This window comes from Littorina saxatilis, linkage group LG14, assembly GCF_037325665.1.
Source record: "Littorina saxatilis isolate snail1 linkage group LG14, US_GU_Lsax_2.0, whole genome shotgun sequence".
Taxonomy (NCBI): Eukaryota; Metazoa; Mollusca; class Gastropoda; order Littorinimorpha; family Littorinidae; genus Littorina; species Littorina saxatilis.
This window is the reverse complement of record NC_090258.1, coordinates 5,773,349-5,790,534: the sequence shown is the minus strand read 5'-3', so window position 1 is coordinate 5,790,534 and position 17,186 is coordinate 5,773,349. Positions and strand designations below refer to the sequence as shown.

Below are 17,186 nucleotides of genomic sequence, written 5' to 3'. Positions count from 1 at the left end.
ATTGTCATACAAGACTCTTATAAGAATCTTATATGAAATTGGGTCCAATTTCTTATAAGAACGTTTCGTACGGGATTGTTTAAGCTACTCTTGTAAGCAGCTATTCTTCTCAGCAGTTATACTTGCACTGCACAATCATGTACCGTTACAGTCATCATCTTCTTCTGGGTTCCTTGGCTGTGACTACCTAGTACACTCATTGGCACAAGTAAGAGTGTACGTGTAAGGTTATCCCCCCCCCCCCCCCCCCCCCCCCGATTTAGGCTGTCATATTCTGATTCCAGGGAATGCATGCTGGAAAATCTTGTGTTTTATAACCCACCGAACTCTGACATGGATCACAGGGTCTTTTTCAAGCGTACTTGGTCTTATACTTTTCAATACACATGAATGGGTATAAGGCACTAACAGGTCTGCACGTAAGTAGACCTGGGGGATTGGAATAATCTCCACCCTTGACCCACCAGGATTCAAACACCGATCCTTCCAAACGGAACATCCGACGTCCTAACCACTACTAGGCTACAAGCAGTCAAATCTATTCTCTCTCCGACTCCCTTTTTCTCTCTCATTTTCAAGATTGACATTCTTTCACATAATGAGTGCATAATTGTGCAACAAAAACATTACTTAAAATTCTCAAAGGGTGATCACCAACCTGTGTGGAGTGATATAGAGTTTCTTCCCTTTGAAGAAGCGGTCTCCGTTGACGAAGAATCGCACTTTGCGCGGTCGGCGGAGATCTCTGTAACGATCTTCACTGATGTCCTTGTGTACCTGCGTCATCCCTCCGGGGTTCATCAGGCGACGAGAAATGTGTTCTGTCATTGAGGCCGACATGTTTGAGGTGTTTCTCCGCTATGTGTCTCTCAACAAAAAAAAGGCTGATGATCCTATCTTTTTATCCAACACAGTCTGCAGCTAGTTTGTCCTCACGGAAATTGAAACTGACAATCATGACCCCATGTAACATGTTGTTTGCTTGTTTTCCTCTCCTTGTTTGTCAATGTCAGCATTTTCATTGTAAACTTCTTTGATTGTAAGGTCTGTTACATAATAGTCCGCAGACCTAAATCTAGAAACAAAATATTTCTTTTGGAAAGAAAATCCGCTGCAGTTCACATGATGATCGGAATGTGTTATGTTCTGAGTAACTCCGTCGTGCATATCCTCGTCTGGACACCTCTGAAAAGAGACACAAAACAATTTTTTTTAGAAATATGTTATTTGCAATAGCTTGTACTCGTATTCCTTCTTAATGCCATGGTTGATTAAGAATGATTAGGCAAAAAAAAATAAAAAGTCTGTTTACGGTATCCCGACCGACCCTATTTTTTCGCGCGACTCTAGACTTTTTGGGGGCATTTGGGAAAGAAAAAAAAATAATTAAAAATTAAAAATTAACAAACCAAAAGAATCTTTGTTTATTGGCAAAATAACTTAAAAATATGTTTTTTTGGAGAGAAAAAAAATCCCGACCTACCGACCCTATTTTTTTGGGCCTATGTTACCGTAAACAGACTTTTTTTGTTGTTGGCCTTACTGGGGATGTTGACTTCTGACAGTTCAACTATGCTCCCAGTACTGCATACACATGATTGTATCTGAACAGCACAATACTATTGACTCAATATGTTCTTAAATAAGTCCTGCAACAGAAACCAATGTAATTCTCACCAAACAGTTTGTTTATAATGTTCTTAAAGTCCTGCGATTGGAACCAGTGTTATTCCGAACTAACAGTTATCTCATATTTGTTCTGAAAGTCCTGCAATGGTAACCAGTTCAATTCCAACCCAACAGTTATCTCATAATGTTCTGAAAAGTCTGGTGGTTGGAACCAGCAAAATTCTAACTCGACAGTTATCTCACAATGTTCGTCAAGTCCTGCAATGGCAACCAGTCTAATTCTTATTCCACAGTTATCTCATAATGTTCTGAAAGTCCTGCAATGGCAACAATTGGCTATTTCAATTTCACAGTTATGTATCTCATAATGTTCTTGAAGTCTTGCGATGGGAACCAGCCAAATTCTCACTCCTCTGTCATCTGATAATAAAGCCTTGCCAGTGTTGTCCTAGCTTAATTGCCAGGGCACGGAAAGGGTTAACACTCAAGTCTGTTTACTCTCTTTTCCAGCCTTTCTTTTGTAGCAGGGTACAGTCAGTATATTGGGTGTGTAAAGATTTTTTTGTAGCTCTGTAAAGACGCTGTATAGTGTTGGGTAAGAGGCTAGGCAAACATTAGGTAAAGGGATTTTCACTGCACAATATGTCCATGAATTTTATTCAGTTGATCCAGTTATAAGCTAGGGTTGAGACATGATTGATGTTTGGTGGTCATATATATTTTTAAATGTGTATAATTGTTTATGGCATTTAATTTTTTTTGTACTAGGTAGTGTAGAGGATTGATCTGAAGTGAACTAATCAATCTTTCTTTTCACAAAGCTCAACAATAACTGAAGAAGTTAAGCCTTAACCAAAAAAAAGTCTGTTTACGGTATCCCGACCGACCCTATTTTTTCGCGGGACCCTTGACTTTTTTTTGGCATTTGGGAAAAAAACAGAAGAAAAAACCAGAAAAATTTAAAAAAAAAAAGTCTGTTTTTTGGCAAAATAACTTAAAAATATGGTTTAAAAACAATTTTTTTTTTTTACAAAATCCCAACCTGCCGACCCTATTTTTTTTGCCTATGTTACCGTAAACAGACTATTTTTTGTTGTTGGCCTAACAGTAACAAACAATCTTTTCTTTTTGTAGACCCAAGGCCATTAAATCCTGGCTTGCACACAATATAGCACTGACTATGACACACATACACACACACACACACAGACAAATGCACGTACACATCCAGTGTTCTTTTGGTTTAAAAACAAAAACAATCTTATTCTGTCTCTTAATCGCTCTTTTCTGTGCAATGCAGTACATCTTTAGCCAAAGCTTTTCAAAACCACCAAAAAATCTCAAACAACCAGGTTTTAAGAGAGGGTGAGTCTTGCGTGGATGTGAATGAATGACTGAAACAAAAACCTAGCTACTGGCCTTAAAACTAAGTTAACACATCTTACATTCACAGACTTAGACAGTTATATCACTTGCAGTCATGACCCGGTGGAACGACATCAGGTTTTTCATTCAACCAGCTTTAATCTCCTTATATATATATATACCCGAGACAGAATTGTTTCCTGTACACTTATTTGAGGGAGAAAAGCATGTCAGTTTCTTGCAAGTGAAGGAAATTGGTGGTCAAATTCAATAGATTTCACTCCAAAATTCGATTCCTTCAACAAACGTCCACCAGGATGGGGGAGGGAGAAACTATTCCAGCAAATAGTCTAGAATCAAGGCAACTATTACAAGCTGTTGAAACACAACCAGAGACGCGCATTACCTGCGCAATAATCCACATAGACGGGAAAACCGTTTATAACTCTTATCTGAGTTAATTCTGACAAGAAATCCTAGATACAGTTGTCTTGGCCTCTCTCCCCCCCCCCCCTTGAGGTGGCAAGATTGCTTGCTGCAGAAGGTGATAAACCAAGAGAGACTCAAGATTGACACAAATCTGTGCTGGGCAAACTCCCTAAATAGCCTTGTGGAACCCACACCACATACTGACAGAAGGGTCAACATTTTGAGATTCATTCAGTGTGATGATGAGCGTCACACAAAGTTAAATGGGAAAATAATCTTCCTTCAACAGAGAAAACTGAGTCACAAATGGGGGAGGGGAAGAGGGTGAGAGCAACTTCGTGTACACTACATTGGGGTGTGCACTTTAAAGATCCCACGATTGACAAAAGGGTCTTTCCTGGCAAAATTGTATAGGCATAGATAAAAATGTCCACCAAAATACCCGTGTGACTTGGAATAATAGGCCGTGAAAAGTAGGATATGCGCCGAAATGGCTGCGATCTGCTGGCCGATGTGAATGCGTGATGTATTGTGTAAAAAAATTCCATCTTTGGAATCAGGAACCGACAAGGAATAAGATGAAATTGTTTTTAAATCGATTTTGGAAATTTAATTTTAATCATAATTTTTATATATTTAATTTTCAGAGCTTGTTTTTAATCCGAATATAACATATTTATATGTTTTTGGAATCAGAAAATGATGGAGAATACGATAAACGTAATTTTGAATCGTTTTATAAAAAAATAATTTTAATTACAATTTTCAGATTTTTGGAAATAATTTATAAGTCTCCAAGCTGAAATGCAATACCAAAGTTCGGCCTTCGTCGAAGATTGCTTGGCAAAAATTTCAATCAATTTGATTGAAAAATGAGGGTGTGACAGTGCCGGCCCCCCCACAGAAATCAGCACAAATTAGGTATACCAAACATGAGCTGAAAATGTACTGAATTTGTACCTCCTGCCCAAAAATGTACTTCAAATGTACTTCAAATGTGCTGCAAAGAAAATTCAGTACATTTTAGGTACACTGAAAATGTACTGCAGTTTTGAACCAAGTTAGGTGGTATACTGAAAACATACCTCTATTGTACTGAAAACATACCTCGTTTAGACTTAACCACTTTTTGATGTACTGAAAATGTGCTTTTGTTGGACTTAGAAAATATTTTGTATGCTGAAAAAGTACTTCAATATGACTTAGAAAACATTTTGTGTACTGAAAATGTGCTTCTTTTGGACTTAGAAAATATTATGTATACTGAAAACATACCAAAATAACTTAGCCATTTTTTGCCTGTACTGCAAATGTACTGCTTCGACTTTGTTACTTTTCATACTGCGAGTGCCAGTTGGACTTAGAAACATTTTGTGTACTGAAAATGTACGACAAACACTACGCCATTCAATCTTTCATCGAGCCATTTTCTCTAGCTGTCATCGATAGTGTAAATCAAATGCATATATATATATATATATATATTTGACCATATGTTTCAGTTAACTTAAAGCAAGACATTACAATTTGCATCTACATTCTTAATGATATAGACGTTTGCCTTCTTCTTCCCCAAACATCCAGGTACCATTCAAACTGGAATAAATACACCAACCAAAACACACATGTATACAATATTCTGCATTATTTATTTTAACAAGACAGCACAGTAAATTAACTTATTCAAAATGTTCAATTTTTCTTCTTTTTTTTTTTATACCTAAAACACAGTTTAAACTTCAAAATAAGCAGAACATAAATATGTTGCTGCATCCACTGGACAAAAGAATGTGATTAAAAAAAACTTTAAAAAAACAACAACACCTTAGTGATTTGAAAACATTTCTGGTCCAAAACCTACTTTTCACTCTTGTCTGCATGGTGGCTAGTTCTAAAAATATCGCCCAATCAAATGAAAGGAGACAAAAGTACACCGCCATTTTTGAAGCTGCCACATGTGACTGAAACAGTGCGTGTCTAGAGTGGATATTTTCCCAGGAATGCATCATGAACGAAGCTTTTGAACTGGATATCTAAGTGTGGGATCAAAGTCTACAATATTGTTGCAATGTTGAGATGCACAACTACTTCCATGCGAAAAGCCAGCCGGTCCTTTGACAACGTGGAGTTCTAACCATGGCTGACAGTGACACCTCTGGCTCAGAAACGAAACATGAAACATCCACTTTGCCTCCACCCGAATCGCAATGAGTGACTCACTCTCTTCACAAACCCTCTTCACTCTCGTTGGTAAGTAATTGTGTTGATTGTTTTGATACAGGGGTATTTTAACTTTTAGTGTAGCTATTGTGCTGACCCAGTGAGTGACTGAAAAGTGAAGTTCAAGGTCAGTAGACACAGTGTCTCTGTCAGTAGCATGGGGCAACCATATTTTTCTTTGGATTTTTTTCAAACTTTTTATATGTAACTACATTCTCCAAGCCATCAGAATTGTAAAGCACTTTAAATTTTGAAGATCGGTACATATTTGATTTTTTTAATGATTTTTAAAAAAATTGGGATTTTAGGGCTGCTGAAAAATTCTGCTGAAAAAGTGACCAGCACCCTTTACAACCTGTCCTGCACACAATTTCAGCTAAAACCTGTTGTAATTGATTTAAAGGGCTTTCTTGTCATAAATACTATACAACAGAACAGGTTGCGGGGTAGGAAGTCACACAGAAAAGTGTAACAGGACCTTTTTATCTGCCTGAAAATCTGAATTTTGATGTACTGAGTGAACCTTCAAAAGTTATTGTTTCTGGCTCTTATGTCCAGACATTGCTGCTAATTTTTTTCTTATTTGTTGATGGTTGTTCCACATCTGAATCAGAATTATCTTCCAAATATGGAAAAATAAGATCTTGTTAATCTTCCAATAAATTAGGCACATACCGAGTCTGATGCATTTCTTTGTTCCAAAAATTCTTAGGTAAACAAAAAAAACTGTCTCGAAGGTAATTTCTTACAATGTCAACCTCCCTACTGCTGCATAATTATGAACATGCTGAACTGAAATAAAAGCTGCATGACCAAAATGACTGGTCCATTCATGATAAAATTAAAATATTGATTTTGATAAACATGTAAATATATTTATGATCAGTTATTTGTTGTTGTGTCCACTCACTACCTTTTCAACTACAATACTGTCTTTGTATTTGTGATGGTTTTTATCCCTTTTACTACTTACCTCATGCACTCAAGCTGCTGCTGCCTTACACCACCCCCCCAACACACACACACACCGTGACACACACACACTTTTGCAAGACACAGTGTTGTGGGCTTTCAGTTGTGTTACCAGCCAGTGGTTTTTCTAACTTTTTTCCCTCTTTAAACTCATGCATATTTAGTTATGACCTAAAAGAAGATATTGACTGTTGTAATTTGTATAAAAATGTGTAATAATTACAATACAACACAATGGGTAATTTTAATGATATGAAATATCAAAGTGATAAAATTACCATACCCAAAAAATCCTTTGAAAGGCATACAGAAACAGTTGTAACTTGATCCAATATCGTATCTGTTTCCCAATTTGACTGTGTACTCTGTTCGTGTCAAAGTCAACACTGCCCCCTCCCCCCCCCCCCCCCTCCCCCATCACCACCAACACCACCACCACCACAACTGGTCAACATGCTTCACTTTCAATTCAAACTAAACTTCCATCCGCACAGTTTCTTTCGTTTGCCAGTTTGAGAAATATCAGCGCGAACGAATCAGCCTAATCATTTCAACACGCTATCCGACTCGCTGTCTTCCGCCATGATGATGATGATGATGATGTGCCACATTGTCGGAACAACAAAATAGCAGACAACCGCCAAAATTATACGTTCGGGTCACGTGACTCTCGCTCGGAAGCCTTCGGCATTCTCCGTAACTACTTGTCGAAGAGGGGGGTAGGTCGTTTCCTCCGTTGAAATGGGAACCTTTACGGAACTTTCCCCTTATTCTTTCAGTTGCTAATGAAAGATGAAACACCCGACTACGTTCTCATCAACTAATTTCGGTGGTGCACTCGCCCTATCGCAAAAAGAAAAAAATGACAAAAGTTCGCTTGCATTTATTTTATAGAATTCTCGCGACCTGGCGAAAAAAATGTCGATGCACCTCTAGCCCTATGTATCTGCTAGTGGTACCGGTCAGTATTGTCCACAACCAACCACTCAAAACGACGTACTTTGCCGTAACCTGACCCTGGGGTCCGGAGCCAAATCGCCGACCGGATTTTTGAGTGGGCGTGGTTAGCAGCGAGAGTTATCTTTTCCTAGCTTGCCCCTTGCTACTGTCAGATATGAGATAATGGGACTGGTAGTGGTAGTATGGCACGAAGACAAAGAAATACACATTCTTTACTCTTTTCAAACTTTCACTTACTGAAGTTACTGTTACCAGTGCCACTAGAAATAGAACAGAACTTAGCTTTGAGTTTGAATTTGAGCACTTTAGTAATGAGTCATTGGCCATGGACATTCTTTATACTTTATAGAGCCTCACTTGCACCCACAAAGAGTGCTTGCATTCGTCATTTGTAATATTGCCAACCAATTATTTCCTTCCATACATTTAGTATTTGAAAATTAGCAAGTTTAACTAATTGTTTCTCTTCAAAGTTAAACTAAAATAATCAAATGTTGAATTGTATATTAAGTTATTTACTATTAGTATTACTTTATTAGACAAAAGTAATAATAACTACTATGCTGGTTTTTTTTTCAAGTATCCCCTGGATACATGTGCGCAGTGAAGAGTAGCAAATAAGCAAATCTATATTTGTTTTATTTATATTAGCTATGCAGTTGGCGTCGCTAGAGTCAGCGTCGCCAGTCACCAAATATTCCTCAATTTGCAGCGAGTGTTGCCAGTTAGTTTATTGCTTCATTCTTTGCTTGAAGCCTGATCCTTTCTGTGCATGTGACATTTAGAGCAGATCCTAATAGCAGCTAGTGTCTTTTTTTCAAAAGCCTTGAAAGTTGAATGTTCTCACGTGTTGCTATGGGATTTTTTTGTTTTAGCCTTCATATGACCTCGATGGTGCACCAACACCGCGTGCAACAGTAGCGGCTGAGGCGCCGAGATCAGGTAACTAATTATTCCCTATCAAAAAACAAGAAAGGTAAGTTTGTTGGAACGTTTGTTATTGACAAAACAATACATTCACAAATATATATTAAATTACAACAAACTACCGTTCTTGGATTTTGATTCTGAATTTTGGAACGTTGGCAGTCTTTTTGTTTTTGGATTTATTTAATTATTCCCTAACAAAATTATGATGTGTCTGCTCACTTTTTAAGTGCCGACAGTTTTGGTTAATGCTTTAGTAACATTTTTTATTTATACATGTGCATAATTGGTATTCTTTTTTCAGTTCTAACCACAGAACCTGGCCTGCACTGAAGCCTGCAAGGCGAATGCAGCTGCACTGAGGGAGCAGGTCAAGGACCTGCAGGCCAAGGTCACTACTGACTAGCCTGGAGGCAAGACAGCGCGAGCTGGAGGGGGAGCTGATGGCCAGCTATGCTACACAAGGTATGTCAGGTATGATAGCTGCATACCTGCCAACTGCTACAATGTTTGGCGTAGCATGCTATGACAAGCATCCAAAATGTTCACTTATCCCTCGACAATCAATAATGAACATAGCGTAACTAGCCAAGTACTGATGCCTGGGTACCACTCCGTTATGACTCGATGTTGTCCACGTGACTTGCTTAGCCATTTGTGAATTTTGTTGCAAGCATTCGCATACTGCGACTTCTGTCTTGTGTGTGGCGCACGTTAAATGTCAAAGCAGCACCGCCCTGATATGGCCCTTCGTGATCGGCTGGGCGTTAAACAAACAAACAAAAAATTCAGATCTATCACTGTAAAAGAAGGTTCTAAAAATTAATCACTATCACTTCTGGTACTTACAATCTTATAAAAAAAATCTTGATCTCTTTTAAAAAGTTAAAAATCTTGTCCGGGGGAACATCCCGGATCTGAAGCAGACAGAGATGCATTCATATTAATTAATTGCACAAGTGCTATTCTGCTGGTAAAGTTAAAGAAAAGACTTCAAGTACAGAGGTTTGGATGGATATTAATGTTTTTCTTGCAGGCTTTAATTTGAATTATAATTTTGGAAATTGTCTGAACCTGCTGAATATATCATTTCAGCTTACACCGTGGCAAGCAATGAGGGCAGCTCGTCGGCGAGGATTAGGACGGTGCTGCGGAGCAAGCTGTCAGCAGCCATTTGTAAAGCTAAGAATTCGAAGTAACTTTTACGTTCTGATGTAATATATTATTGTGCCATGTGCCAGGACCTATGGTTGTTTGGATGTATGGACAGACTTTATTTTCTTTTAGATCTGTTTGATTCTAATGTGCCAATTTTTTTTTTCTTTTTTTCTCTGTGGTATATTTTTATCTAGTCACGTTCTGTTGTATGTACATCAAATTGTTTCTCTCCTAAAATTGGTTTGTGATTTCTAGTCATGCGTTTATCTAGTCACGTTCTGTTGTATGTACATCAAATTGTTTCTCTCCTATTATTGGTATGAGAGTTCTAGTCATATTTTATCTGTGGTGTCTTTATGTGATCTCCACCCATGTTCTATGGTATGGAAACTTTGATGAGGGTTATTTTTTTGTGTACTGACATATATTTTTTTCCTTTCTATCCCACCCCCCTCCCCTCTCCCTCCTTCTCCCCCACCCCCTCTCCCTCCCCCCCACCCCCTCTCCCTCCCCCCCCACCCCCTCTCCCTCCCCCCACCCCCTTTTTTCTGTGGCTATTTTTATAAACCTCTGGGGAAGTATATTATTGGTATACTTTTAGTACATTTTTGGTATACCTCTGCAGCAGTACATAATCAGTATACTAATGGTACATTCTTTTTTCTGTGGCAATTTTTCTTAAACCTCTGGGGAAGTATATTATTGGTATACTTTTAGTACATTTTTGGTATACCTCTGCAGCAGTACATAATCAGTATACTAATGGTACATTCTTTTTTCTGTGGCAATTTTTCTTAAACCTCTGGGGAAGTATATTATTGGTATACTTTTAGTACATTTTTGGTATACCTCTGCAGCAGTACATAATCAGTATACTTATAGTACATTCTTTTTTCTGTGGCAATTTTTCTTAAACCTCTGGAGAAGTATATTATTAGTATACTTTTAGTATACTTCTGCAGCAGTACATAATCAGTATACTTATGGTATATTCTTTAACTTCTATGGCAGTATATTATCAGTATGCTTTCAGTATCTGTGAGGTATGTCTCCAAAGCAGCAATTAATCAGTACAGTTGCAGTATATTTGTGGTACATTTGCAGTATGGTTGTGGTATGCTTGCATGCAGGTGTAAAAGTTAATACATATTTTTCTGTAAAGTTGAACACTATTTGTTTTAAATTTGCATTGTGTGTGTGCATATATAGATATAGATATATATATATACACATGGATTCATGTGAATGCATTGTTATTTTTCGGATATTAAAAGCTGAAGATTGCCACTGCTTTGACTTTTCTCAGTTTTTCTTATTTATAAATGCTAGCATTTGCCCTAAAACTTTCATGGTGTGCATGTTAACAGCACATATTCAGTATATTTTCAGTACATGTTGATACTTTGAAAAGGGAAGTACGTTTTCAGTACTTGGAGGTATATTTTTGGTATCTTTTCAGCATAGTTTCAGCACGGTTCCAATTTGGTACATTTTCAGTTCGTACCTTAAATGTGCTGCAAACGTACCAAAATTGTACCTCCTGCAGTACAAAATAAGTATACTGCATTTGGGTAAGCCCAACTTTTACAAAATGCCGGATATGACGTCATCAAAGACATTTATCAAAAAAATGAAAAAAACGTCTGGGGATATCATACCCAGGAACTCTCATGAAAAATTTCATAAAGATCGGTCCAGTAGTTTACTCTACACACACACACACACACACACACACACACATACACCACAACCCTCGTCTCGATTCCCCCCTCTACGTTAAAACATTTAGTCAAAACGTGACTAAATGTAAAAAGACAGAAGAAATACTCTCTTCCACACACACACACGCATACACACCTGGAGTGATGGCGCTAATATTTTTTTCAAACTGGCACACAAACTTTTATGATGAAAACTATCCAGAAAAAGAAAGGTAGGCTGGTCATTGGAACCAGTAAGAGTCCAACTCAGAGTACTGGTTTTGTTGTTTTACCAGCACAAAAAAACGGTATACCGGCAGCCAATTATTTTCTGGTATTTTCTAATTTGAACCGGTAAAATACTGGTAATTACTGGTTAACGCCAATACTGACACACACACACACACACACCTGTGTGAACACACACACATACAGCATGCACACACACACTCAGGAACATAAATAAAAGCAAAAAAAATCTCTACATAAGCAAGAAACTACAATGTCTTGCTTCTTTCGTTATACCCTCTTCATCCCACTGATAATTGTGACTGGTCCCTAAATCCTCAAGACAAAAACAAACAGCACTGACACATATGACTTCTCAAATGAACAATCACAGGTTACTTGGGAGCAGGAGCTCCTTTTTATATTTAGTCAAGTTTTGACTAAATATTTTAACATCGAGGGGGAATCGAAACGAGGGTCGTGGTGTATGTGCGTGTGTGCGTGTGTCTGTGTAGAGCGATTCAGACTAAACTACTGGACCGATCTTTATGAAATTTGACATGAGAGTTCCTGGGTATGAAATCCCCGAACGTTTTTTTCATTTTTTTGATAAATGTCTTTGATGACGTCATATCCGGCTTTTCGTGAAAGTTGAGGCGGCACTGTCACGCCCTCATTTTTCAACCAAATTGGTTGAAATTTTGGTCAAGTAATCTTCGACGAAGCTCGGACTTCGGTATTGCATTTCAGCTTGGTGGCTTAAAAATTAATTAATGACTTTGGTCATTAAAAATCTGAAAATTGTAAAATAAAATAAAACTTTATAAAACGATCCAAATTTACGTTTATCTTATTCTCCATCATTTGCTGATTCCAAAAACATATAAATATGTTATATTCGGATTAAAAACAAGCTCTGAAAAAAAAAATTATTATCAAAATTAAATTGTCGAAATCAATTTAAAAACACTTTCATCTTATTCCTTGTCGGTTCCTGATTCCAAAAACATATAGATATGATATGTTTGGATTAAAAACACGCTCAGAAAGTTAAAACAAAGAGAGGTACAGAAACGCGTGCTATCCTTCTTAGCGCAACTACTACCCCGCTCTTCTTGTCAATTTCACTGCCTTTGCCATGAGCGGTGGACTGACGATGCTACGAGTATACGGTCTTGCTGAAAAATGTCATTGCGTTCAGTTTCATTCTGTGAGTTCGACAGCTACTTGACTAAATGTTGTATTTTCGCCTTACGCGACTTGTTGATCTCTCCACAGGCAATAAAGTGCAGTGTGGAGTTTTTGCAAAGGACTTTAAGAAATCACCAAGTAACCACACTTCTTTCCCCACTCCCTACCTCTTCCTGCCCCCAAATCATCAATGACTCAACCCATTGATACAGAAATGTGTGCTAGCTTTAAAAATGTAGGTTCCTTTTTTCGTGAACCGAGAATTTATTCATAGGTTTAAAAGTTAAATGCAAAAGACTGTGGTCTTTCTTTTCTGCAGAACGGTTGACGGAGATCAATTTTAATCAATCAATCAATCAATATGAGGCTTATGTCGCGCGTATTCCGTGGGTACAGTTCTAAGCGCAGGGATTTATTTACTTATCTATTTTTTATTTTATTTATTTTATGCGATTTATTTATGCCGTGTGAAATGGAATTTTTTTACACAATACATCACGCATTCACATCGGCCAGGAGATCGCAGCCATTTCGGGGCATATCCTACTTTTCACGGCCTATTATTCCAAGTCACACGGGTATTTTGGTGGACATTTTTATCTATGCCTGTACAATTTTGCCAGGAAAGACCCTTTTGTCAATCGTGGGATCTTTAACGTGCACACCCCAATGTAGACCCAAAAAGACTTGTATCTCTGCAATAATACATATATGATGTATTATGAGCGACGGACTCTAGATAGCAAGAGACGTTATGATGTGGTTTGCTGGATCAGGTGGGCTCAGTTGGTAGAGCACTGGACTTGTGGTCGAATCCGGACCGGGACGGACACAGGTCAACTTTATGTGCAGACTCAGAAACGTTATCCATGTTCCACCCCCGTGTCACCACTGTGGGACGTAAAAGACCAGCTTGGTCATTCTGCCACAAGTGCAGGTGGCTGATAACGACTAAACACGCATACACCTGGATAGCATGACTCTGTTGCTGCCAGCTTTCCTCTGGGAAAAAGCGACTCGAATTTCCCAGCGATGGGACAATAAAGTAATGCATAAGAAAATGTTTGGTGCGAAGCAGAGTTTTATTTTGTCATAACTAAAAAAAACAAATCCTTGTCCTCATGTTGATGACTTAGGCAGTCTGCAGTCTGGTGACATGAATGCTGTTTCAGTCAAGATTAACTGTGATTTCACACTGCTAAGCGGTTTGCAGAAGGCACATTCAGTGATGACTGATTCAGAATGGAATGACTCCTAATCTGTGTTTTGGGTGATCTTTGATCTTTCATAACCACTCAAACGCTTTGAAATGAAGAAGGAGAGAAATAAATAAAAGAAGGAACGGTTTGGACAAAGAAAAGAAGGGTTGAAAGATGAAAATAAATTTGGCAATCTCCCGATATAACCCCGTCGGTTCAATCTTCAAATGGTTCAAAACTACAAACACCGTACCGGTTATGGATTCCTACAACGGGATACCGGAATAGGTCCTGTAAATATAGTAACGGAAAAACCAAGTTCAACACCACTCCATATATACTCCAGACGTCACGTGACGGAAAGAATGTCATCACACCATTGAAATGACATTCTTTCCGTCCCCTATAGGCGACGAAATAGGTCAAATTTTGTGCACTTTTTAGTGGAAAATGCTTCGACGCCGGAGCGGGTACTGGACCCAGTGCCGTTGTAGTGCAAGTGTACTTTGTAGTGCACTTGCACTACAACGGCACTGGGTCCAGTACCCGCTCCGGCGTCGAAGCATTTTCCACTAAAAAGTGTGACCTGTAACCGGTACGGTGTTTGTAGTTTTGAACCATTTGAAGATTGAACCGACGGGGTTATATCGGGAGATAGCCATAAATTTTTTAAAAGCACGCTCACACTAATTAACTCATCGAATCAATGCCTACCAAACCGTAGTTTGCGGCGTCACACTCTGTGCTAGGAAGGTAACTTTCATATATTACGCGCCTGCCAAACGGTTGTGTGACGTGTCTAGTGTGTTGGCGAAGTGTCTTGTGCTTGTCACTTCTCGCTTTCAGCCCTCACCGCTGCCTAGCACCGTCTGTCCTTTTTAGGACAACGCGAAAAGAGAGCAGAATGCGTCAGTCTCTCCTGCCAGTATAATAACCTCTCCACAACAAGCCCTATGTAGTGCCTGCATCGCGGCGACAGGCGTAAACTGGGTACCGCACGGCCCCAGGCTAAACTACAAGGACTCGGAGGAGGTTGGCCCCTAGACGTGCGGCATGCAGGCCCACCGGTGTGTGGAAACGCCCTGGTGCCCACGAACCAACCCCCAGCTATGGGTCAAATAGCCGGGCAGGATAGGCTCGTCAACCCTGGCAGGCAGCTATCCTAAGACTCAAGAGAAGACCACTCTGAATTCAAAACGAGGGTATAGAGGAGGTTCATCATCCATGGAAGGAAACTCGTCTAGGAGAAGGAAAACTCCGAAATGAAACCCACGCAGTCCCTCGAAGACGGAACGGCACTGGCCTTTTTAGGCGGGGAGCAGACCGGGTGCCTACGGTACTTTCGACAAATGGTTGTGTCATCAATGAATCATATATAAATATATATTACGCAAAAAAAGGAACCTCTATTTCGAGAGCTACACATGAGTGCCGGTTCTCAAGCTTGGAGAATGCCTTACCAACTCGTCGGTTCCCTAGCAATTCTGAAACATTTTAAGGGTCAAAACCAACCAACTTCATATGTAAGCTTTGTCTTGGTGGTGGAACTCCAGAGCCAAAAAATCTGTCACAAGATTCCCAGTATCTCGGGGGGGGGGGGGGGGGGGGGAGTTCCATGACTCTATCAGTTTCCCCCCAGCTCTGTCCATGGAGAAATGTAAGTGGTGCATGTATACATAGTTATTACATATTATATATCTGCCAAGACCAGTATATTCAACTGCTAACACCTGACACTTAATGTTCCTGTATTAAAAAGACTTAAGACTCAGCACACTTTCAATCACTAGCTACCACACACGAATGTTATTAGCCGAATGGCACATCGCCAACATACGGTAAAGGGAAAACGGTACCACTTCTTGTTCTGTCTCATGCCTCCAGGTACACGTACACTGCTCTCACAAACTCAATCTTGGTTTCTTTAAATCCCTGTTCACACAAACTCCGGCAACAAAAAGGTGTACAAAACCGCACAAGACTGTCGCCATACCTCCCCCAACCCGCGTCTTAAGACGAACGAAGAAGCCGTGTTTCTTTTAAATTAATCAGGCGTTCACTCCGTTCAGGTGTCGTTATGGACGCTAACTAGCCGTGGGTCCCGATAGGAGTCATTTTAATCAACTTTCTCACCAAGATATCAACATTTCTGTCACAAAAAACTGTCACCTAAAGAAGTAGGAAACCTATCCAAACTCCAAAATACAGTTCAACACAAAAAATATACAATGTGCACTTACAGTTCGAGGTTTATAAGCCGAACGTCAGGTGCCCGCAAGCAGAATATCCGCCATCTTGGAGCAGTATTGTCCTACTCATTTGCATACTCTGACCCCGCGAGGCGATTTCCTGTTGGTGACACGAACTGTGACGAAAGCGTAGTTAGCAACGCGGTGCGTGTTGATAGTTTCTTCTTCTTCTTCTTCTTCTTCCCGTGGGGGACCGGATCCAATTTCTTGGATGTTGAAGGTCCCGCGAATGAAAGTTTGAATGAAAGTTTTGTTGCATTGCTCTGCTTCTCCGCGGATTATCAAACGAAAAAATAATTAAGACGTAGAAACAAAGTGTAATGTTAAGTTACAAACAGTTGACGGCTGCGCCACACTCGGCTTCGATTTATCTGGTTGGCTCACGTAAGTGTAGCCTATGCGATCGTAACTTTGTCTGTCTGTGCGTGCGTTTGTGCGTGCGTGTGTGCGTGTGTGTGTATGTCTGTGGTAGAAACTTTAACATTTCCGAGTCTATGTGTGAGTGGTTATCCAAGACTATGGATAAAGCTCGCATAAGATTACGTCACGGTCAAAAGTGTTTGACGTCAATTAATGCATCATGACTGCATGCCTCCCTGTAGTCTTTCTCTCTCGCGTGGTGTGTGTGGTCTCGGTCATTGTTATTTTGAGCGGGCCGAGACTATTTGGCAGTCGTGTCCCTGTAAGTAGGCTACATATGGAACGCCAAAAGGCCCACAGTATCGAGACTGAGTCTCGATACTCCGAGTATCGAGACTTAAAGTCTCGATACTCCGAGTATCGAGACTCGTTCATTTCATTGGTCTTCCCTCGATACTGCGAGTATCGAGTATGGAAATGAACCAATCCGTGGTATGGCTACCAGTAAGTTCGTCACACGGTAGGTTCGTCACCGGTCCCGGTAACTTCGCCACAGTAACTTCGCCACAGTAGTCCGAGCGCGGCTCTCTCTCTCTCTC

The 17,186-nt window shown here is 39.6% G+C and overlaps 1 protein-coding gene and 1 long non-coding RNA gene across 2 annotated transcripts in view; one reads left to right on the top strand and one right to left on the bottom strand.

Annotated features, from left to right (window-relative positions):
• LOC138946976 (serine/threonine-protein kinase DCLK3-like) overlaps nt 1-16,308 on the bottom strand; it is a 105,485-nt gene extending 89,177 nt beyond the window's left edge. The window contains exons 1-2 of the mRNA XM_070318400.1: nt 16,219-16,308; nt 659-1,185 (exon numbers count right to left, since the gene is read on the bottom strand). Coding sequence (XP_070174501.1) covers nt 659-840 — 182 coding nt within the window. The 5' untranslated portion in view covers nt 841-1,185; nt 16,219-16,308. The remainder of the gene's footprint in view (nt 1-658; nt 1,186-16,218) is intronic.
• LOC138946970 (uncharacterized) lies at nt 8,069-10,094 on the top strand. Its single transcript, XR_011449499.1, has 3 exons — nt 8,069-8,517; nt 8,807-8,967; nt 9,598-10,094. It is a non-coding gene; the product is annotated as an uncharacterized lncRNA (long non-coding RNA).
• Nucleotides 16,309-17,186: the final 878 nt, after the last annotated feature.